At 44.9% G+C, this 24,720-nt stretch overlaps 1 protein-coding gene across 1 annotated transcript in view; it reads right to left on the reverse strand.

The window, feature by feature from the left end:
- The window catches only part of LOC144680088 (putative Polycomb group protein ASXL3), a 350,418-nt gene that overhangs the window by 81,172 nt on the left and 244,526 nt on the right, over positions 1–24,720 (reverse strand). The window contains exon 8 of the mRNA XM_078541234.1: positions 20,390–20,553. Within this exon, the coding sequence (XP_078397360.1) occupies positions 20,390–20,553 (164 nt within the window). The remainder of the gene's footprint in view (positions 1–20,389; positions 20,554–24,720) is intronic.

Raw genomic sequence — 24,720 nt, forward strand, 5'->3', positions numbered from 1 at the left:
TAGAGCAGATAGTGAGGTGGAGGAGGATAAAGGTCAAGCGAGGAATGCATGTATAGACAGAAATCAAAGGTTTGTACGGGATAGAAATGTTCTCAGGTGCATCTATTTCAATGCAAGGAGTATTGTCGGAAAGGTAGATGAGCTTAGGGCGTGGATTGGCACGTGGGATTACGACATTATTGCTATTAGTGAGACTTGGTTGCAGGAGGGGCAGGACTGGCAGCTCAATGTTCCGGGGTTCCGTTGTTTCAGACGTGATAGAGGGGGAGGGATGAAAGGGGGAGGAATGGCATTACTAGTCAGGGAAAATATCACAGCTGTGCATAGACAGGACAGCCCGGAGGGCTCGTCTACAGATGCCATATGGGTGGAGCTGAGGAACGGGAAAGGTGTGACCACACTAATAGGGTTGTATTAAAGACCGCCCAATAGTCAAAGAGAATTGGAGGAGCAAATCTGTAGAGATAGCAGACTGATGTAAGAAACAGAAAGTTGTGATAGTAGGAGATTTTAACTTTCCACATATTGACTGGGACTCCCATACTGTAAAAGGGCTGGATGGCTTGGAGTTTGTCAAATGTGTTCAGGAAAGTTTTCTAAATCAATATATAGAGGTACCAACGAGAGAGGAAGCAATACTTGATCTCCTATTAGGGAACCAGACAGGTCAAGTGATAGAAATATGTGTAGGCGAACATTTTGGGTCCAGTGACCACAATGTCATTAGTTTTAAGTTAATTATGGCTAAGGATAGGTCTGGTCCTCGAGTTGAGATTCTAAATTGGAGAAAAGCCAATTTTGTGGAAATGAGAAAGGATCTAGGAAGAGTGGATTGGGATAAGTTGTTTTCTGGCAAGGATGTGTTCAGTAAGTGGAAGGCATTCAAAGGCGAAATTTTGAGAGTGCAGAGTTTGCATGTTTCTGTCAGGATTAAAGGCAAAGTTAACAGGCATAGGGAACCTTGGTTTTCAAGGGATATTGGCGATCTGGTTAAGAATAAGAGAGAGGTGTATAGCAGGTATAGGCAACAAGGAACAAATGAGGTACTTGTAGAGTATAAAAAATGTAAGAAAATACTAAAGAAGGAAATCAGGAAGGCAAAAAGAAGACATGAGGTTGCTTTGGCAGATAATGTGAAGGTAAACCCGAAGGGTTTCTACAAGTATATTAAGAGTAAAAGGATAGTAAGGGACACAATTGGTCCCCATGAAGATCAGAGTGGTCGTCTATGTGTGGAGCCTCACGAGATGGGGGAGATCTTAAACAGTTTTTTTGCATCAGTATTTACTCAGGAAACTGACATTGTGTATAAGGAAGGAAGGGAAACAAGCAGTAGTGTCATGGAACATATAGAGATTAAAGAGGAGGAGGTGCTTGTTGCCTTACAGCGAATAAAGGTAGATAAATCCCCCGGGCCTGACATGATATTCCCTCGGACCTTGAGGGAGACTAGTGTAGAAATTGCAGGGGCCCTGGCAGAAATATTTAAAATGTCCTTAGCCACGGGTGGGGTGCCGGAGGATTGGAGGGTAGCTCATGTTGTTCCGTTGTTTAAAAAAGGCTCCAAAAGTAAACCAGGTAATTACAGGCCAGTGAGCCTGACGTCAGTAGTAGGTAAATTATTGGAAGGTGTTCTGAGAGATCGGATATACAATTATTTGGACAGCCAAGGGCTAATTAAGGATAGTCAGCATGGCTTTGTGCATGGTAGGTCATGTTTAACGAACCTTGTAGAGTTTTTCGAGGAGGTTACCAAGAAAGTAGATGAAGGAAAGGCTGTGGATGTTGTCTACATGGACTTTAGTAAGGCCTTTGACAAGGTCCCACATGGGAGGTTAGTTCAGAAGGTTCAGACACTTGGTATCCATGGAGAGGTTGTAAACTGGATTCGAAATTGGCTGTGTGGGAGAAGACAGAGAGTGGTAGTGAATCATTGCTTCTCAGACTGGAGGCCTGTGACTAGTGGTGTGCCTCAGGGATCTGTGCTGGGACCATTGTTGTTTGTTGTCTATATCAATGATCTGGATGATAATGTGGTAAATTGGCTCAGCAAGTTTGCTGATGACACTAAGATTGGAGGCGTTGTGGACAGCGAGGAAGGCTTTCAAAGCTTGCAGAGGGATCTGGACCAACTGGAAAAATGGGCCAGAAAATGGCAGATGGAGTTTAATGCAGAAAAGTGTGAGGTGTTGCATTTTGGAAGGACAAACTAAGGTAGGACATACACAATAAATGGTAGGGCACTGAGGAGTGCGGAAGAATAAAGGGATCTGGGAGTTCAGATACATAATTCCCTGAAAGTGGCGTCACAGGTAGACAGGGTTGTAAAGAAAGCTTTTGGCATACTGGCCTTCATAAATCAAAGTATTGAGTATAGGAGTTGGGATGTTATGGTGAGGTTGTATAAGACATTCGTGAGGCCAACTTTGGAGTATTGTGTGCAGTTCTGGTCGCCTAACTACAGGAAGGATATCAGTAAGATTGAAAGAGTGCAGAGAAGATTTACTAGGATGTTGCCGGGTCTTCAGGAGTTGAGTTACACGGAAAGATTAAACAGGTTAGGACTTTATTCCTTGGAGCATAGAAGAATGAGGGGAGATTTGATAGAAGTTTACAAAATTATGAGGGGTATAGACAGAGTAAATGTGAGTAGGCTCTTTCCACTTAGATTAGGAGAGATAAACATGAGAGGACATGGCTTTAGGGTGAAAGGGGAAAGGTTTAGGGGGAACATTAGGGGGAACTTCTTCACTCAAAGAGTGGTGGGAGTGTGGAACGAGCTGCCATCTGTCGTGGTAAATGCGGGCTCACTCTTAAGTTTTAAGAATAAATTGGATAGATACATGGATGGGAGAGGTCTGGAGGGTTATGGACTGGGTGCAGGTCAATGGGACTAGCGGAAGAATATTTCGGCACAGACTAGAAGGGCCGAATGGCCTGTTTTTCTGTGCTGTAGTGTTCTATGGTTCTATGGTTCTAACCGGATGAACTGAAAAATAAGAGAGAAAGTGAACCAATCAAATTACTCAAACACTTCTCTAATTGTTTTTGTTGTTGGAATTTTCTTTCTTTGACACTATCATTTTTAATGTCCAAAATATGAGTTGTATAACATAAAAACATTAAAATATGCTACCCGGCCCCTCCCTACCCTTCTCCACCCATATGGCAGCTGAGTCCTGCTACATTAGTCATCATAGAACAGTGAAATTGCTGCAAGAAAGAGAAAAATCATAGAACCATAGAGCAGAGGAGGCCATTCAGGCAATCATATTTGTGTTGGCTCTTTGAAAGTGTTCTCCAAATAACCCAATTCTAATGTTTCTTTGTATATACGGTTCACCTTTTCAAGCTACTGTTACTTCCAACACCCTTTCAGGCAGTGAATTTCAGATCATAGTGACTTACTGCATAAAATAAAACCACAGGCAGGATATTCCCCTCGTCGGGCGAGTGCAGGAGCGGCCGCGGAACAGTCCACCGACCGCCATCGGGCCCAGACCGCGTTTTCGCACGCTGAGAGCCTCAGCGCTGCCGGGGTGGGGGTGGGAGGAGCGTGAGCGCTGAAGTTTGCACATGCGCTGGGGTGCGCTCACTGAAAACTCCCTGAAGCACAGAGCTGCCTCAGGGTGCTGAAGATTTCACAAATAATGTAAACATGTCCCCACATGTGACTGAGTCACATGAAGAGGGACATGTTAAAAATGAGTTTGAAAAAGTTTTTTTTTTTAATTCACTGTTCGAAACCTCATCCCGACCTTGGATGAGGTTTCATAAAAAATGCAAAGGCCGCCTGGCCTAATTGCTCCCCCCACCCCCCACCCAGCCAACCTTGACGTTGGACAGGCAGCGAAAAATTCTACTTAATTAGCTGCTTAAGGGCCTTAAAAGGTCTCTTAATTGTCTGTGGGCCCGCTGCCAACTCTTGTGCGTGCCTGCCAACCGAAATATTATGCGAATGCGCGATGATGTCAGGATGCTCGGCCAACGTCATCGCGCGCTATTTTACACTTGGGCGTGTCAGGCACACGTTCGCACGCTGAGCTAAGAATCCTGACCCACACCATACCTCTGGTTCTTTTGCTAATTAACTAATAAAAAAAATGAAAACAAACTAATGTAAAAAAAGGCTGGTAAAAGGAAAAGGTTAAAAAATAAAACAAGTGAGAAAGTAAGGACAAAATAAATTCAAGAAAGGAAAAATTACAGCTTTGAGAAAATATTGCAGCATAAAAACTACAACTGAGTGCAACAGAATACGAACTGTAGCATATATTATGGTACATCAAGGGAGAACCAAAAAGGAAATAGAAGGAAGAAACTAAGGGCCAGGATTTTATCAAGGTGGCCATGGTAACCCCAACTCTCCTGGTGATGGAAGCCCCCAATGTCTTACGTTGATCAGGCAGTTAAGTGTGTGCATTTGGGGTTTCCCAAGAGATACTGACCAATGGGAAGGCTGGCAGCTCTTCAGTGGCCTCTTCTGGGAGCAGTGGCCTCCGCTGGTACTGAAGCATGCCTGGACCAGCCAAAATGTAGGAGGCTTCAGAATGAAGGTCAGTCAGATCAGTCTCGCTGGTGCCAGTCAGACAGGTCCCTAGGGATCAATCATGAGGGCAGGGGGTATTTTAGTAGGTTGGACTTTGCCTTGGGGCTGGGGAGTATCCTCTGTGAGCTACAGGGTGCTCGATCAGGAGGACCCCTGCACCCTTGCACTGAGCCTGAAAAGAGACCCCAAGGGTAAACCTGGCAGAGTCCCCAAATGGCAAGGTGGCAACAGAGGCCCTTAAGTGGCCTTTAATTGGTCACATAAAGGTCTCAATCGACCTAAAGGCAGGTGGGCTGTCTGCCACCATCCCCACCGCTGGTAAAATGCCAGTAGGAGCAGGAAGACGATGGGCACACCACCCTCCATTGTCCCTCAATTTTACACCATTCCACCTGTCCTCCTACCTGCCTTCCAGCATGCTCCCTATGGCCCTATAAAATCCTGGCCAAGGATACTAAAAGGTAGGAACAAGAAGTTAAAGAACTTAAGTAAAATGAAAAAGTAAGTTGACAAAGGAATGAAAGAGCAGAGGTGAAAGAAGTAATTGGTAATGAAGTTAGAAAGGTAGTTGTAGAAGAGCTCAGTGATGAAGAAAAGCAATATTGCTCTTGTGAAATAAATCCACCTTTGTCTTTAAACCAACAGGCAGTCTTGACCTCTGAACTTTTAGCAAGATGTTGAAATTTCCTCCAACTCAATCAAGGCAGAACTGAAACCATCCCTCATGCCTTTCAACAGCTATTACATTCCACGAATCCCGATGGCTACTTCAAGCAAAGTCTATTAGCTTGGAATCTTAGTGCATTGCTTGAACCAGAGCCTGTCTTTTTGTGCACACCCCAAGATTGTTTTTTTCACATCCCAAAAATGTGCCACTTTCACTGATCCCAAGGCTCCAATCCATGCTTTCACCATTTCAAATCTTTCCCTTTCTAATGCTCAGCTTGTCGTATAAGGGCCTGGCACATATAGGGTTAACGTGGGACAAAGTGCATTACCACCCACACAATGATGTAAGAGAACACATGGCCCATACCTAGGGGTCAGTTTGACAGAGTCATGTACACAAGCAAGCATGGAGACAGCTCCTAGCTTGAACCCTTTACTGTATATATGTACATAGCTCTAGTGGTTAACAAATGCAGTTAACCTACTTAAGACTATGGTATCCAACACCCTACAACATAGTGGCAGCTAATGGAAAACCCAAAGCCTTGCAAAAAATGCAGAGAAAAACTAGAATCCTGCAGGACTAAAGAAGAATTTGAAGAAGCATTCTAACATGAAGAAAAGCTTGAGAAGCAGATGCACAGAGGAAAATTGCCAAGGAAAAGCTCCAGGGAGGGGCTTGGAGACTGAAGGCAGTGATTTGAGGTTCCCTGCTGCAGCAGAGGACTCCATAGGTCTCTTGGAAGTCCAGCTTCAGTTCCCGGAGTGCAGAGTCAGCAGGGGTGAGCAAAAACTTTTAAATTTCAGGATAAAGCAAATTCCAAGAATTTTTTGAACAGTTTGATGGTGAGAAGTTTTATTTTAAAAACTCCATCAGAGGGACCAGAGTCCCGAGTTGGCACCTGAACACTCGAAAATGGAAAAAAAGGGTTAACTAATTGATTCAGAAGAATTGCGACTAAGGAATCAGCTTTAAAGATCAGCAAAAGCTAGATTCAACGTTTTCGTGACGCTGAAGCATAGCGCTGAAATGGAGAAGTCTGCAGCTAGTTGATCCAAGCAGTCATTGTTTAGCATTTTTTCAAGGCTAAGCGTGAATGCCATCGGAGTGGGAGCCTGCAGAGCAGCTGGTGTGGGTGAATCCTTTGTCTTCAAACGAATGGCAGCACCATCTTGAATTTCAGCAACTTCTTAAAGCTGAACCTACACTTTAAAATGTTTTAACCATGGATCAGAAATCGACTCTTTTAGATCAATTTGGACTTAAACAAGGCCCAGATCAAGCACAGCATTGGAGACTTTAGAGTAAAAGATTCCTTAGATGATTGATTGCTTTATTTGGCAGACAAAAACAGAAACAGAAATACCTGGAAAAACTCAGCAAGTCTGGCAGCATCGGCGGAGAAGAGTACAGTTGACGTTTCGAGTCCTCATGACCCTTCAACAGAACTAGAACAGGTATTTCTGTTTCTGTTTTTGTTTTGGATTTCCAGCATCCTCAGTTTTTTGTTTTTAGCTTTATTCGGTAGGCCTGATAGCAGATGACATTATTGCTAGGTAAGGAATTAACGAATCATCTTCTAAATGTAAAGAAGTATTCAAAACATTTGATGTTTATTTTAACCTAAGAAGTAACAAAATCCTCAAAAGGATTTAATAAGTATATCCGGCAGCCAGGCGAACCCGTTGACTCATTCATTGTACAGGATGGCTGAAGGCTGTGAATATGGACACCTGAAACCTGAATTTATCAGGGATAGAATAGTTGTAGGAGTAGCAGACAACACATGCTCAGACATGTTGCTAGCAGAGGAGGATCTAACCCTTGAGAAAGCTATCCAGATTGTTCGGCAATCTGAACTCCGTGTACAGCGCAGGTCCATTTTAAGAAGAGAAAGTAAACCGTGGTACAAAGGAAACCCCACAGCCCAGTTAGTTAAACAGCACAGAAACAGGAACACTCCAGGCCAAGGGAAGCAATATCCTAACTGACCAGTAGAGCGACCATGCCAGTGCTGTGGAGCAAAGTGCTTTCCACAGGTGAGATCAATGTCCTGCAATTTCAGCCCAATGCTTTCAAATGTAACAGAATTGGACACTTTGGCAAACTGTGCAAGGCCAAAACATCTAAATGCACAAGAGACCCATTGATGATTCATGAGGTTGAGGCTGTACAGCAAAAGGACACACAGCCATGCTTCTTGGGTGAGGTCAAAGATCCTGGGTTTTCGTATTGGGATATGGACATTTCGGTTAATGGCCATCTCACAAACTTTAAATTGGATACATTAAAGGCCCTACAACACAGACAGCCAGCCTTTCCACTTCCACTCTCCACAAATTACAATCATTCAGAAAGATGCTGCCTGTATTTGCTCAAAGTCTCACATTTTCATCATCTCAGCTCTTGTCAGGCTTCAGTTTTAGGCTCCATGCCCAGACCTCTTGGCCTGTTTCTCAAAAGTCTTGTCAAAATGTGTCTCCACTGTCTTTTTAGGCCATCCCCTAATTCCATTGCAAAAGCAGAATTACCTGGAAAAACTCAGCAGGTCTGGCAGCATCGGTGGAGAAGAAAAGAGTCGACGTTTTGAGTCCTCACGACCCTTCAACAGTTCTGTTTTTATTTTGGATTTCCAGCATCCGCAGTAGTTTTTTGTTTTTATCCCTAATTCCATTGTCCTGTTCTCCTCTAACTCTCAATATCCAATTATTTCTCTGCTCAATGTAAAATCTGAAATGCTGTTTGAAAGGCTGGGATGCTATTTAAAACATATAAAAACAAGTTATTTGTTGCCTGTAAACAATAAACATTTCATAAAGGCAATGACTAATTAAAATCAGCTGTGCTTTACTTCTATTTTCCTATTGAAAACATTAAAATTAAAGCAAATGTGTTGGTAAGGAAAGTAAGTATCAGAAGTTATTTAAGCAAACAATGTTTCAGATGGAAGTTAGCATCTGTTGCAGTGCTGGCAAGCTCTGGGACCCCTGCCCCAATTCCTCTAAATTCCAACTACCCCTCCCCTAGTGCTACAAAAACCAAGGAGCGCCTGTCTAATACCCCTAAACACCATCCCCTCCCCTCCTCTCTCCCCACTGCTACTAAATCCCAGGTACATGCCTCCAGCCTGGTACAAATTTTGTACATCCAGGCTTTACAGAAGGTAAGAGCTAAAATTATAAAGGAGCATATAATAATAATCAAGACCACTGATTTAGTTTAAATTTTAAAAATTGACAAAATCAGGGAATGAAATCCAGAAACTAACAGGAAAATCCCATAACACAATGTGAAAATGTCACCATTAGCACATTCCTTAGCTAATATCACCACCGTCAACGCCCCTTTGTCTTTTTGTCTGTGACATCTTTGGCAATCTCTTCTTTGCCTCCACCTATCACTGGCCCTCTATCCAGGTCTACCTGTCCCACCCCCCTCAACCAGCTTATATTTCACCTCTTTTCTATTTTTCCTTAGTTCTGATGAAGAGTCATACGGACTCGAAACGTTAACTGTATTCCTCTCCGCAGATGCTGTCAGACCTGCTGAGTTTTCCCACTATTTTTGTTTTTGTTTCAGATTTTCGGCATCTGCAGTATTTTGCTTTTATCTTTGTGGAAAAAAAAACACAGTTCCCTATTATATTCTCGGAGCAGTTATGGCTCAGTGCAGAAATCTGTTTTCATAAAATTGGTCCTTACTTATTTAGGAAACAATGGGGATTTGTTTTCCTGTTTTTGAGCTGGTTTGCTTATAACCTAGTGTAGTAATTTATTCTTCTAAAGACTCAGGCACTGTAATATTTCAGAATTACAAAAAAACACTAATCACAACTGCTAAGGGTGAAGCATCTGCAAATAAAAAGAGAAAAATATTTCCCACAATGTTACAAAATTACAAATTATATTAATAAAATACGATAAATGACCTTTAGATCCTTTATTTCTTTTTGCATACTGGGGGTTTTCAGCATGATTTATGATTTAGATGAAAGATATAATTGTAATTCTCAGCACCAGAATTCCCTAAAATCCTCCAAGACTGGAGGGACTGAAGAAACCCAGATGAATGAGGCAAAGAACATGATGCTGCTTTAATTCAAAAGCAGTTCGGAGTTTAGATTTCTTCCTCATTAGAAAATTGAGCGGGGCCAAAAGATATGTAGTTTGTGTTGGCACTGATTTATCATTTATCACATATTCTGCAAAAGGGATGGAAGGTTGGAATGAAATGAGTCTTGATGCTTGTACTCTAATTGTTGTTTATTGCACTGAAACCAATACATGCTCAGTTGCAAACAGCCATTATTGAAACTAACTTTATTCACAACCCCCCAATAGAGAGGGCAATAGAGAGAGCTAGACACTACACTCCAGCCTCATTTAAAACAACAACTTATACATAAAAATGTAAAATGGTACATGTACATAATTCCTCAGAGTACAATATGATTAAACCAACATCAAGGAGAAGGAAAAATGACAATTGAGAAGAAAAGCCATATAAAGTTGAATTGAAAATTGGATGAGAAATTTCTTCTGTTTGTTGTCATGTCAGCTTTGGCAGTGGTTTCAGAAAATGTTTGCAACCTCTTAATACTCTCCACTTGTCTGGATGAGTGCAGCTCCCACAACACTCAAGAAGCTTGACACCGTCCAGGACAAAGCAGCCCGCTTGATTGGCACCACCTCCACAAACATTCACTCCTTCCACCACCGAGGCACAGTGCCAGCAGTGTGTACCATCTACAAGAGGCACTGCAGGAATTCACCAAGGCTCCTTAGACAGCACCTTCCAAACCCACGGCCACTACCATTTAGAAAATTCAAGGGCGGCAGATAGATGGGAACACCACCACCTGGAAGTTCCCCTCCAAGTCACCATCCTAACTTGGAAATATATCGCCGTTCCTTCACTGTTGCTGGGTCAAAACTCTGAAACTCCCTCCGTAACAGTGCTGTGGATGTACCTACACCACATGGATTGCAGCTGTTCAAGAAGGCAGCTCACCACCATCTTCTCAAGGGCAACTAGGGATGGGCAATTAATACTGGCCCAGCCAGCAAAGTCCACATCCCGTGAATGAATAATAAAAAAAAAAGGATTGAACTGAGACATGGTTCAATTCTACATACATACCAAATAAAGTGACTTCTGTTTGACATGGGGTTTTCCAATCTGACTCTTATCTAAAATAGCCTGATTTGGCTCTGCCAGTGTAAACTACTGCACAAACAAGCACAGCTACGTTATCCTTGTACCCTTCTTTAAGTGCCATGTTTAGAGAATAAGGGTCACTCTGTGCTCTTGAGTCCAAGGGAGGAGAATTTTTTGATGGCATCACAGTCGGGCATATGGCTGTATGTTGCAGCTCTATCTCTATTGCACGCTCCTCTTGAGTGTTAGTCTCTGCGTTGGCTGAGGGATTGTAGAATCACCCCTGTGGTGTTCAATAGTTTAACTGATCAGTGTTTGATTATGTTAGTCTATTCACTGATCTATGTTCACTGTACTTGATTGCTTAAGCCTGGGTAAAGCCTCTAATCTAAAGTAAACAGAAGTTTCCAGAGAAAAGATCTGAGAAGCTGAGCTTTGAACATGTATGTAGAAATCCTGTGATTGCTGAGATATTTTAAAGCACTATGAATAAACCTATTTTAGATTTAAAACTAATGTCATGTCTGTATTGCTGTGAGGTAAATCAGGCTCATAAAATATACAACAAAGCAACGAATACACCAAAAAATTGGCAACAAGGATGGTTGAGAAAACTTTAAATTTAAAGCTCCAGAGCCATTTCTTTTATTGCTGGGGGATCCTCCAATGTCATGGGATCAATGGATTTTGGGGATAAAGACCTACTTACTCACCACAGGAATGGACTGTCTGAATGTAGCAGCCGTAAGAAGGCGATACTGTACTTTGTCTTGGAGCAGAAGGCCAGTGAATTTTTGAGCAGCTCACAGAAGATACGTTTATGTTTGATACAGCAGTAAATGTTCTCTAAAAATATTCTAGGCCAAAGAAATGAATGATGATCGAACAATATAGGCCTGGATCTTCCTCAAAGCGGCAATCACTGTTGGATTGCAGTCCACTGTACAGTACACTACTGTGCAGAATAGTCTATCAGAGAAGACCATTGCAGCAGAGTAGCGTTAGGGGGTAAGACTGGATAATTTCCCTTTTCATGGCATTAGCTGCCATAAGGTAAGTTTAAATGTCCAGTGTGAATATCAGTGAATAGGTAAATGAATGAATGTTGGTGAATGGGTGAGTGGATGAATGAGTGAATGGGTAGGTGGTAGCATGGGTAGCTGTGTGAGGTAAGTGGGTAGGGTGGGTGAGGTAAGTAGGTAAGTGTGTAGGATGGGGAGGAGAGTGGGTGAGGTAAGTGGGTAGGGTGGCAGGTGGGTAGGTGACAGGTAGGTAAGGTGGTAAGTACGTGAGATGGCAGCTGAGTAGCATGGCAGGTGGGCAGGGGCATGTGGGGGGGTTGGCAAATGGGTGGAATAGCAGGTGGGTGGGTAGGCAGGTGAATGAGGTGGCAGGTGGGCAGTGTGGCAGTGGGTGGGGTGATAGGGGGATTGGTTGGCAGCTGGGTGGGTGAGGTGGGTAGGTGAGTGAGATGAGTCACGGGTTGTCGGGTTGGGTCAGGAGGGTTAGTCAGATCAGGGACTAGTTAGGCCGATTCGGTTGGGGCGGGGGGGCGGGGGGGGGGGGGGGGGGGGGCGGTGTGGTCGGGTGGTGGGGGACAGTTAGGTCTGGTCGGGGGGTGTAATCAGTTGGTGGGGGATAGTCAGGTCTGGTTGGAGGGTACTCAGGTCAGGTTGGGGAGGTAGTTAGATGGTGGAGGTAGTCAAGTCTATTCGGGATCCTACTAGGTAGTTGGGTGGTGGGGTTTGGTGTGAAAGGGGAGATAGTCAGGTCGGGGGGGTTGGGAAGTAGTTAGGGGTTCAAGGAGTAGTCAGGGGAGTAGAGCAGATAGTCTGAGGATCGGGGGAGTAGTCAGGGGGTTGATGGGGAAATCAGGGGGTTGGGGGGGCAATGTTAGTGATTGGGGTGTCAGTTCTGTAGTTACCCAAGAGTTAGACTAGGATTTTTCTGTCTAACATTTCCTGGATAACTCAGAGTCAGAGACGTTTGCGGAGAGTCCAGGGAGCAGGGGAATTGCCTGTTGGAAGTTCAAACTTCCCGAGTAATTTCCTCGGTGCCGGTGCGCTGAGGCTTCCATGGGGTCCTGACATGCATCTTGGGCTGTACGTCCGCTCTCCGATCCGGAGACCAGAAGATCTGAGTCTTACATTCCATCTGAATTGCCAGGGAAATGGTGATTCCATTAAACTATACGTGACAGTATTGCGCAATTGGCTTCTGGGGGTTACCATTGACCAGAAAGTAAACTGGACTAGCCATATAAACACTGTGGCTACAAGAGCAGGCTGGGAATCCTGTGACGAGTAACTCACTTCCTGACTCCCCAAAGCCTGTCCACCATCTACACGGTACAAGTCAGGAGTGTGATGGAATATTCTCCACTTGCCTGGATGAATGCAGCTCCAACAACATTCAAGAAGCTTGACACCATCCAGGACAAAGCAGCCCACTTGATTGGCACTACATCCACAAACATTCACTCCCTCCATAACTGATGCACAGTGCCAGCAGTGTGTATCACCTACAAGATTTCAAGAACTCACCAAAGCTCCGAAGACAGCATCTTCCAAATCCACGACCGCTACCATCCAGGAGTACAAGGGCAGCTGACAGTTGGGAACACCACCGCCTGGAAGATCCCCTCCAAAACAAAAACATCACCCTTGACAGGTTCACTTTCTATGTAGCTAAAGGCAGGTTCCTTATGGAGTAAACCTTTTCGAATTCAAGCATGAAGCATGAAGACCCCACTGGAGCACACATTAACATGATCAATGAAGCAGACTATACATGCCAGTATCCATCCTTATTTACTGGATTTGACGAGATTAAGGGGTACTGTCATGCTCCTTGCATCGACACATCGATTCTACCAGTTTGGCAACTCACCACCATCTTCACATTGAGACGGTTGCTGTTTGCAATCTGTACTGAAGTGTCACAGAGGCTGAAACGACTAGAAGCAGATGGTATAATTGAGCGAATCAACACATCGCTGTGGATATCAAATCTAATCATTGAATTACGGAGAAATGGCGAGACTATGCATTGTGAACATTAGCACATGTATCGTTATGGTAGAAAGTTCACTCTCCGCACCAATCACTAAGTGCTGACTGCGTTGTTAGTCACATTAGTATCAGGTTATCAACCTCTATGCATCGACAGATGGTCAGGTCAGTATAATTCATACTGAAAGTATATATATTCATCAGTATAAGTTTGAAGTTGAGTATCTTGCAGGTTCATGCAACAAGAGTTAATCACACAGAACCACAACATCAAGCGCATAGATCTCGACATAGACATCAGAAACCTTCATATCTGAAAGACTATGGGCAAAAATTTACCCTCATTGGTTGGGCTTGGCAGGGGCAGGCAGGAACGGTCTGGAAGCCAACTGCTGCCTGCGATCAGGGCCGGACCGCAATTTCATGCTGGCGGGCCAATTAAGGCCCACCCAGCGTGAACGCAGGCTGGAGAATCTCCGAGAAGGGGCAGGTTAGGGGGGGAGGGGGTAGCAGGGGGGCCTGTTGGCCGCCAGGTCCAATGGCGACCTGGCGGCCGGTTCAAAAATGGCGCAGGCAGCCTCAGGAAGGCTGCCCACATCGGGGTTGCAGCAGCGACAAGGCTGCAACAAGGATGCAGAGACCAGGTGGGAGGCGAGGTCGGCTGGGCACTCAGCCCCCCATTTTTTCGACAAGTGTCTCGCCACCCTCCTGGAGGAGGTGGCTGCCAGAGGGACACCCTTGTCCCCAGAGATGGGAGGAGGAGGCCACTGCACCTCACAAAGATGGCATGGGAGGAGGTGGCAGCCCAGGTGAGCAGCCACGACGTGGTGCGGTGCACCTGGGTGCAGTGCTGGAAGCGCTTCAATGACCTGCTGCATTCAGGAAGGGTGAGGACCGTGTTGGCATGGGTCAGTATGCTGAATTGTTTTGGGCTGGCCGTCCCCCCGTGGAGCTCAGGGGTGTTAGAGTCTGAGTGCCAATTGTCAATCACGCTGGAGCTGGCCCAGGGGCTGAGCCCTGGCTGCTTTGACTGAGTGCCTTGTGGCTCGAGGGCCATGACTCGAATCTGCCCTGAAAGGTGCTCCTCAGCTGGGGTTGGCCAGGCTGCAATGGTGCTGCAGGTAGATAGTGGACTAGTAATGCTCCTTTGTTCTTTCAGGAGAAGAGAAGCCATAACCAATTGGAGAGGTCACGGACTGGCGGAGGACTCCCACACCTCCTCATCCTCTCCCAGTACGAGCAGGAGGCCTTGGAACTTGAGAGGTGCTCTGCACCTCAATCAACTGGCCGCGGTGAGGCTGGGGTGTCAAACGAAGGTAAGAGTACGGTGTACTGAGGTGAGAGTTTCAGGTGGCTCAAACATTCTTGTGCAGTCTCATCACTGATGGGAGCCTCCAGACTGGATTCCTCATTGATCATTGAAAGATGATGGCATCATGATGCACATCTCCATTGTCTCACCAGGGTGCCTGGCATGCACAGTGACAGTGTCATGACTTAAACTAATGATATGTCCTTCTTCTCCCTTAGATCTGCCACCAAGCAGTGAAGCTCACGACCTCCAGGAGCTACACCTGACCCCGGAGGACCACCATGCTCCCGAAGCACCTGCGTCACACCCACTCTCTAAACCAGGCTCCAGTGCAGATACCAGCACCTCCGTGGGCATTAGTTCGGCGGCTAGTATCGCGGTTCACATTGGTGAGGGCACTTCACACTCGCTTGAGGTGCAGGTGGAGGCAGAGAGTGCCCCAGGCGACAACAGTCAGAGGGCTGCTGGAGACCAGGATGATGCTCAGTTGAAGGCTGATGATGGGCCTCTGGAATCGTCCATTAGGTGGCAGATGCTGGATGTCCAGCAGGGTGTGTGGGAGTATCTGGCGGAGATCCATGAGGGTAGGCGTGCTATGGTCTCTGTTGTGGAGGAGTCCCTGCAGAGCATGAGCACTGCATTGACCCTCATGGCCGAGTGCAATGCTTCCTCCATGGAGAGAGTGCTACTCTCATGGAGATGCTGCACCAGGGACACAATCAGGGGTTCCTGGGGATGTGCTCCGACCTGGAAGCCCTCACATAGGCACTGACCTCAGCTAGTCAGTGTCCATGTGTGAGATGGATGGGCCACCCAGTATCCCAGCTAGGTGCCCGTCCATCAACGGTGAGCAGGGAGGTCCACAGCGATCTCACGTTGGCTCATGAACTGCCTGTCGTCTCTGTGGGTTCCTCTCAGGGCGCTCTGGATGAAGGCAGCAGCTCCTCTGCCCCTCTGCCATCTGATGAGGCTGCAGTGACTGGGGAGATGCCAGCCGTGGCACTAGCCACTCCCTCCCAGCCGGGGCCAACATGGACTCCACTGGCCACAGGGTAACCACCAAAGTCACCAAGGCCAACAAGACAGCACAGACAGCAGGCTGTCTCCAATGCCAGTGCCAGCAATGGGGGAGCACCTAGATGTAGCACCCATAAAGATAAACTTAAAGCACCCTAAGCACAAGAGGGTCTGGTCATGGGTGATCTTCTGTTCCCCCATTTTGTTGTGACTACCAATACCGGATATTGAATACTATGTGAGTTCCAACATTAAATTACATTTGCTTTTGTGTTATTGGCCTGAGTATGTTTCATTTGTTTTGTAGGTGCAGGGTAGGCCATTATGTAATGCTGGACATGGGTGGCTCGAAACTTTATTGCACAGGCACTGAATTGGGGGCCAAGGAAAGGGTCATTTCAGCAATCCAGGATGAAGGTGGCAGACCTGGCATGAGGTGGTAGTTCTCATTTGGCAGCCTAGCTGAAGGAGCATTGGATTAAGGCTTTCCCGGTGTCTCTGACTCCCTGGAGGTTACCGAGGTCTGGCTCCAGCGTTCTCCTCACCATGCTCCTCTTCTGACTCACTACTCGACTCATCATCTGGGGCTTGTGCAGCTGCGTCAACATCCTCTTCTTCCAGTAGCTCCCCCCTTGTCAGTGCCAGATTGTGGAGAGCGCAGCAGGCAACCACTATCAGTGACACCCACTCTGGGGGGGAATTGCAGTCTGCCCCCTGAACCGTCCAGGTATCGGAAGCACATCTTGAGAAGACTCATGGTTCTCTCTACCACTACCCTTGTGGTGCCGTGGCTCCTGTTGTACCGATGCTCTGCCTCTATTCTTGGGTGGCGAAGAGGCGTCATGACCCACCTTTTCAAGGGATAGCTCTTGTCACCCAGCAGCCATCCATCTAGTCAGGCTGGAGCACTGTAGAGCCTTAGCACCTGGGAGTGTCTCAGGATGTAAGCATCATGGGAGCTGCCATGGGTACCTTGCACAGACTTGCAAAATCTACATCCTGTGGTCACACACTATCTGCACGTTCATGGAACGGAATCCTTGCCTGTTAGCGAAGGCACCGGGCTCACCTGCTGGCACCTTGATGGCCACATGTGTGCAGTCTATTGCACCCTGGACACGGGCGAAGCCAGCAATCACTGAAAAGCCTTTGGCTCACTCAGCCTGGCTGACCTCGTCTGTACGGAAAAAAATGAAAATCAATACCTGCCTGAACAGAGCTTCTGTCACTAGCTTGCTGCAACTATGGACAGCTGACTGGGAGTGTGGTAAAGTGAGGTACCCTATCCCTTAAAGAGAATGCAAGTGTACTGATCATGCGGCAGCACTGACAAATCACTATACAGTGTGGGCAACTGGGAACTGTAAGTCTAGTTCTGGAGGTTCAGGCGCGTTGATCCATTTGACCCGTTTTCAGATGACTGGTCTCAGTATGTCGAACGCCAAGTGTTCTTTTTTACCACTAACGATATCGTGGAGGAGGAGAAGAAGTCGTCATTACAGTTAACGGATAACCCATTAAGATGGAAGTTGATACAGGAGCGTTGATGTCCTTCATTGGAGAGCATGCATTTAGATATCTGAGTAAAGGAACCCATCATTTGAAATTAGAAGTTTTGGACACAAAGCTGAAGACATACATGGGCGAAGAAATAAATGTGAAAGGGGTATGTCAAGTCAAGGTGCAGTAAGAGGAACAGTCTGCAAAATTACCCCTATTGTAATGTCAGACAGGGGACCGAGTCTCCTCAGAAGGAACTGGCTGGGAGAGATAAATCTTGAGGGCCCGCTAAATTCCCAATTTGAAACCAGAAGTGTTGCTGCAACAAAAAATGAGTCCGCAAAGGCCCAATGGGAGAAGCCTGCGGGAATGTTACACTGGGACAGAATTGAAGCTGAAGTTATCATCTTTCAAAAGGAAATGGAAAATTTATTAAAGGACTTTTGTGCGCTACAAAATTCAATCAGCTCCCAATTTGTGGCACAAAAAGGATATGAAGAAGAAAATGAAGAGTTACACCTGTCTCTGGCTGAGTTAAGGAACAAATTAGCTGAGAAGGGGCAATGATATGTGATTCTCCAGGAAACTATTAATGAGAATAGGAAAGAATTAGAAGAGTTGAAGCAGCACCTGCATAAAAGCCCTGAAGTTTTAAAGCTAGAAGGCCCTGAATTCTCAGAAGAGATATCAGAAAACCCAACTACTGAGCCCATTCTCGTTCAGCTCACGTTTGAGTCTAGTCCAGTCAACAGCGAAATTAAAGAGAAGACAGAGGTACAGGCCAGTGCTACCAAGAAAAGGGCTCAAAGGAAGAAAAAGAGAAATTATTGACAGTCCTTGTAAAGAAAAGCTAAAATATTTTTTTTTCCCTTTTCCTCTTTCTCCTCGCACATCATGTAGCTCATCACTGTATTGCTTTGCGCTTGTTGCCCTTTATCAGTTTCATTCAGCTTGGAGGGAAAGGGCAGCAGGAGTGAACATGGCTGCATCCGGAAGATGGTGAAATCATCTACTGAGGGACATTGTGGGCAACTGTACTTTTAACTAAAGGGAGAGGGATGTGGTAAAGTGAGATACCCTGACCCTTTAAGAGAATGCAAGTGTACTGATCATGTGACAGCACTGACAAATCACTGTACAGCACAGGCAACTGGGAACTGTAAGTCTAGTTCTAGAGGTTTCTGAGTGAGCACCTATGATCTGGTCCTCTGCCCTGTGTCTCAATAAACCATCACTGTTTATTCTTATATCAGTATCTCCCCATTATTGATTGCAAGCAGCAATTGAAGAGAACATAGGGAGGTGTGCAGTTAAAGTTCAGTTGGCCAACGAGCTCATTTATCCAAGACATAAAAGGGAGACTCCACACAGATCCCCCACCGAGCCCTGGAAAGAGCCGGAGGCGTAGAAGTTGAGGGCCACTGTGATCTTCAGAGCCACTGGCATGGGGTGTCCATCCACAAAGTCGGAGCCTGATCATCTGACAAATGGAGGTCACAGTCTCCCTGGAGAGACAGAGCCTCCTTCGGCATTGCACGTCAGACATACTGAGGTAGCTGCATCACCACCTCTAAACCTTGGCAACAGGATAGTGGTGTCTTCTGCAGCTCCTTCCACCTTGGGCTACCTGCTGGCCCTGTGCCCCCTGTGCCTCTCCTCCCACAGGTCCCTCCCCTGGAAGCTGCATTGGGACACATGGCCTGTTCTTCCTTCTGCCCCTCTCTTCCTACTCAGAGGAGGTGCCTCCAGCGGAGACCACAATCCACATTACCAGGGTAAGGGAAGGCTGTCTGACAACTAGAAGGGTCCACACGATCCAAATCCTAAGGGGGCCTGGAAGACACCAGTGAGTCCAGAAATGAAGCCTGGAAATGCTAAGAATGAAGTCCCAATCAGAAATTAAGCTGACAAGTACCAATAAGCCACCAGCAGCAAGTTATCTCCAAAACAGCTCACTACTACATTGACAATGCTGCTGACCCTTCTTATCCCGCCCGTGGATGAGGTTTTGCAAATTATGTGCTGCCTGCCTGCCCATTTTGCCCATGTGACGTGCGAGAACTTGCGCGAGCAACGTTAAATCACCATCAATTGGGTTGTCAAGGGCCTTAACTAGCCTCTTAATTAAGGGGGATTGCGGCTCCAACTCCCGTGCTCACCTGTCGAGTGAAATATCGCGTGAGTGTGCGATGACATCAGGATGCTCGCCCAACGTCATTTTGCACTCATTCTGGTCGGGCGCGTGCCCGCACGATGAGCGAAAAATCCTGCCCTATTTCTGTACTTAGAGAAAACAGACAAGATCAACTCTCAGAAATGACTTGATATATGTATGTTTGATTGTAAAATTACATTTAAAATAAGGTCATTCATTAAAAATGGGATAAGATGTAGGGGTTAATGGTTTAATTGTTTTACGTTTGATTATGTTAGTCTGTTCATAGAGTTATGTTCACTATGTTTTAATGCTTAAGCCCCGTGGAGCCTCTGAGCTAAAATAAACAGAAGCTTCCAGAGAAAAGACCTGAGAAGTTGAGCTATGAATGTACGTGTAGAAATCAATGATTGTTGAGATATTTTAAAGCACTGTAGATGAACATGTTGTAGCCTTAGAACTATTGTCATCTCTGTGTTGATCTGAGGTGGATCAGACATATAAAATATACCACAAATTAATAAAGATATATAAAAATACAACAAATTGGTGAATGCACCAGTTAACTGATGACTGACAGTTAACTGCCAAGCTTTGTTTAAATTCAAACCAGGCAGGTTGATTCTGATTGGTCAAGGCATTGTCCTGATGAGTGCAAGATGAAAAGTTTCGACAATATGTCTCTTCTTTAGCAATACTCAAGTCCTATACTACCAAATGACAATTTATAATCTGTTTGTAATTACAGCCTTTTGATTAAAAAAATTCTATATAATGAGAGCTCAACTTAAAAACAGAAATTATTGGGAATACAGAGCAGGTTGACCAGCGTCTGAAAGAAAAAGACCATTTACTTTCATCATAACTGTAACAATTTGTTTTTTAGGTTTTAGATTTCCCACTGCCAGTTCGCAGGGAAGAACAAATTAACCATTGTTTGCTTCCCTTTATTATGAGACCAAGTGTTCCACAGCTATGCAGCCAACACAGCATATAAAGTAATTTATACTCAGCTCACCTGCCTATCTACTTCTGGTAGTAAAATCAGGAGCTGTTGTTGAAAATGATGTGGTAGAGAGGCAAATGTGTGCTTGTTTATTAAAGCTCGCAGGTTAGTGTTCACCAGGATAGATCCTGGGGTCTCAACGTCAATTTCCTCTCCTCTTGTCCGTTTTAGCTGTCCTGTTAAAAAAGATACAGTAATGTCATTCCATATGAAATTCACCGTGGCCTTGGTTACACATATTTTTACAGCAAGAAAAACCTGCTACATTATTGAGTGTTACAGGTGGCCCCTCTCTCTGCAGCACTGTACTAATTTTACACGTTCATTTGTTTTTATTTATTTTTTTCAGATAATGGATTTAATAGCAGTAAGGGGACCAACATAATGGCCACAGTATACACTCTTTTCATTTAGTGCTTTAATTAATTGAAACAAGAAGCTCAAGATTCTTAAGGCGCTTTGGACTGTTATTCAGTGGAAAGTGCATATGTTTATTATTCAAAGAGTGGAAACTTTTAAAAGACTTTTAAAGGGGCTGAGATTCTGCTACTGGCGCAATTGAGGTCTTTGCATCACATGGCAAACACATACTGTACCAAGGAAGCACGTACTAGCTGCTCCAACATTTCTGCTCCAGCTCATTGAATTACAGAAAACATAGAAAAATAGAAGCAGGGGTAGGTTATTTGGCCCGTTGAGCCTGCTCCACCATTCAATATGGTCATGGCTGATCCTCTATCTCAACGCCATACTCCCGCTCTCTCCCCCTACCCCTTGACGCCTTTACAGTCTAGAAATCTGTCTATTTCCTTCTTAAATATATTCAGTGACTTGGCCTCCACAGCCTTCTGTGGTAGAGAATTCCATAGGTTCACCACCCTCTGAGTGAAGAACTTTCTCCTCATTTCAGTCCTAAATAGCCTACCCCGTATCCTGAGATTGTGACCCCTTGTTCTCGACCCCCCCAGCCAGAAGAAACATCATCTCTACATCCAGTCTGTCCAGCCCTGTCAGAATTTTATATGTTTCAATGAGATCCCCTCTCATTCTTCTAAACTCCAGTGAATATAGGCCTAGTCGGTCCAATCTCTCCTCAAACGACAATCCTGCCATCCCAGGAATCAGTCTGGTGTACCTTCGCTACTCTCCCTCTATGGCAAGTATATCCTTTCTTAGGTAAGGAGACCAAAACTGCACACAATACTCAAGGTGTGGTCTCACCGAGGCCCTGTATAGCTGCAGTAAGACATCCTTGCTCCTGTACTTGTCATCTCGCAATGAAGGTCAATGTACCATTTGCCTTCTTAACTGCTTGCTGCTCCTGCATGCTTGCTTTCAGTGATTGGTGTACAAGGACACCCAGGTCGCTTTGTACACCAACATTTCCCAATCTATCACCATTTAAATAATACTCTGCCATTCTGTTTTTCCTACTGAAGGGGATAAATTCACACTTATCCACGTTATACAGCATTTGCCATGTATTTGCCTACTCACTCAACTTGTCTAAATCGCCTTGAAGCCTTTATTATTGATAGATGCTAGAGTTGGATTGAGGGTGCCTCCATCTTGGGGCGCCCTCTCTCTCACTTAGCTGAAAAGGCAGCCTGCTGTTCCTTTCCACCGTTCTTAATTGTCTAATACAGGAAAAATCACAGCCAGGTCACTGTTCCCAACACAGTGCAGGCTTCTGACTCCCATTTGACACTGAGGCTGGGGTCCTGAAGTCTGTGGGAAAAATTCTGTCTCAGGTGTTGGTCCCAGTGTGAGACTGAAGTGGGGCCAAAGTGAAGAAGACAGAAAGCAATTGATTCCACAAGGGGGTTTGAGTACAGGAGTAAAGATGTCTTGTTGCAATTGTGCCTTGGTGAGACCCCACCTGTAGTATTGTGTACAGTTTTGGTCTCCTTATCTAAGGAAGGATATACTTGCTATTGAGGGAGTGCAACAGAGCTTCGCCAGACTAATCCCTGGAATGGCGGGATTGTTTTATGAGGAGAGATTGAAGAAACTGGGCCTTTATTCTGTTGCATTTCGAAGAATGAAATGTGATCTCTTTGAAACTTACAAAATTCTTACAGGATGTGACAGGGTAGATGTAGACTGGATGTTTCCCCTGGCTGGTGAATCTAAATCCAGGGGGCACAAGGGGTATGGGGATAGTGCAGGAAAGTGGCTTTGAGGTAGATGATCAGTCATGATCTAATTGAATGGCTGAGCAGGCTCGATGGGCCGAATGCCCTAATCCTGCTCCTATGTTCCTATGATTCTAGACTGTCATTTCCAAGTTGTTCATTTGCCCTTTGATTGGAGGGGTGAAACATTTTTGTACTGTTTTCTTTAGCCTGATTTGGTCCTTCCCGGAACTGCAGGACATGCTCCAACGTCTGCCTCCTTTGCAAAGCGGACACCTCTACTGTGCACCTTCAAGCACAGAGACACCACCATGAATATCAATAATATCTAATGACCCAAACTCCAGAATGAGATCAGCAGGGCAAAGCAGTAGGTAGAGCTTTTGCCTCATTTCCACTCCTTCCACATAAATTGTGGGACTTGTAGACATGAGATGCTTGGAAAGCAGAACCAGGTAAAGTCAATAAAGTTATGATTATGATCAGGTAAATTCAAAATTATTTCATGGAGGAAAACTGAATAAAGGTGCTATAAAACCCCCAAAAGATCAAGCAAATCAATCTGAATGGATGACCTTTGCAATTACTTCAGTGAAATAGATCTGCCTCTTCAGCTTTTAAATAGTCTTATATATGACATTGTTTTTTTTCAAAAGTCAAATTCTTGCGTACAGCAGGAATTTAAAATATTCTTCAATACATATTCTGTAATTTGCACAAGAATATTGGTTGGTAAAGTTATGAAATTACGTGAAGAAAACTTCTGTCTATATTTCTCTGCTGGACTTGAACTGTATAAACTATTTTGCATTTTGTATCAGTAGCAGTTCCAATACCATTCTCATATCTGTTTAATCCAGTGTATCTAATGAAACAATAGGTTGGTTGTCTAGGTTCAGTGCAGTGCTGACAGGATTGAAGTACAGATTATGCATTTCATGAAGTCAGCTCATTAAAATAATTTGTATGCTCCTTCTCTGCACATTGATTCAGTGTAAGAAACATGTTTCATGCATGGGTGTAATATGCAATGAGCCAGCAGCTCTTAAATCTCCCCTGCTCACATTTATGGGTGGTGCCATGTGATATAGGTGACCTCACCTGGGGGAAAAATTCTGAGTCTTTACAAAGATTCAAAATGAATTAAAGGAGTTTACCAAAGCTGCATGGGGACAGGAAGGAGAAGAAATGACAGGGAAAATGAATTGAAACGAACTGAGGGATTTGGAAACATTGATGCCCAAAGGGACCTGGGTGCTAATTGTTCATAAGTCATTGAAAGCTAACACGCAGGTACAGCAAGCAATTAGAAAGGCAGATGGTATGTTGGCCTTTATTGCAAGAGGATTGGCATAAAGAAGTCTTGCTGCAATTGTATAGAGTCTTGGTGAAGCCACACCTGAAGTGTTGTGTACAGTTTTGCTCTCCTTACCTAAGGAAGGGCATACTTACCATAGAGGGAGTGCAATGAAGGTTCACCAGACAAATCCCTGGGATGGTGGGATTGTCCTGTGAGGAGAGAATGAGGAGACTGGCCCTATACTCTAGAGTTTATACTCTCTAGAATGAGAGGTAATCTCATTGAAGCGTACAATATTCTTACAGGGCTCGACAGAGTAGATTCAGGAAGTAAGTTTCCCTTGGCTGGGGTGTCTAGAACCAAGGGGCATAGTCTCAGAATTAGGAGTAAGTTATTTAGGGCTGAAATAAGGAAGAATTTCTTCATTCTGAGGGGGCTGAATCTTTGGAATTCTCTACCCCAGAGGGCCATGGAGGCTTAGTTACTGGGTATACTCAAGACAGAGATCGATAGATTTCTACATATTAAAGATATCAAGTGATATGGGTATAGTGCAGGAAAATGGCATTGAGAGAGAAAATCAGCTATGATCTACTTGAATGGTGGAGCAGGCTCGAGGGGTTGAATGGCATACTCCTGCTCCTATTTCTTATGTTACTATGTCCCTAAATCTAACGTGGAGGAAGAAATAGCCTGTTGGAAAATGGTGGATTGACACAGTACCTAAACCCTTGTGTGATGAATACTTCAAGGGGACATACTGCTGCATGATATAAGTGCAAGGATGGTTGCACTGTTGACCTTCTAGGGCATTTTCCCCACAGGACAGCAATGTGCATGCCAATCATGAGGTAATGGTCAGGATAAATGCTGTGGACAGTACCTTTGGGGAACAGAAGTGAATAAAG

Source organism: Cetorhinus maximus, chromosome 4, assembly GCF_964194155.1.
Source record: "Cetorhinus maximus chromosome 4, sCetMax3.hap1.1, whole genome shotgun sequence".
NCBI lineage: Eukaryota > Metazoa > Chordata > Chondrichthyes > Lamniformes > Cetorhinidae > Cetorhinus > Cetorhinus maximus.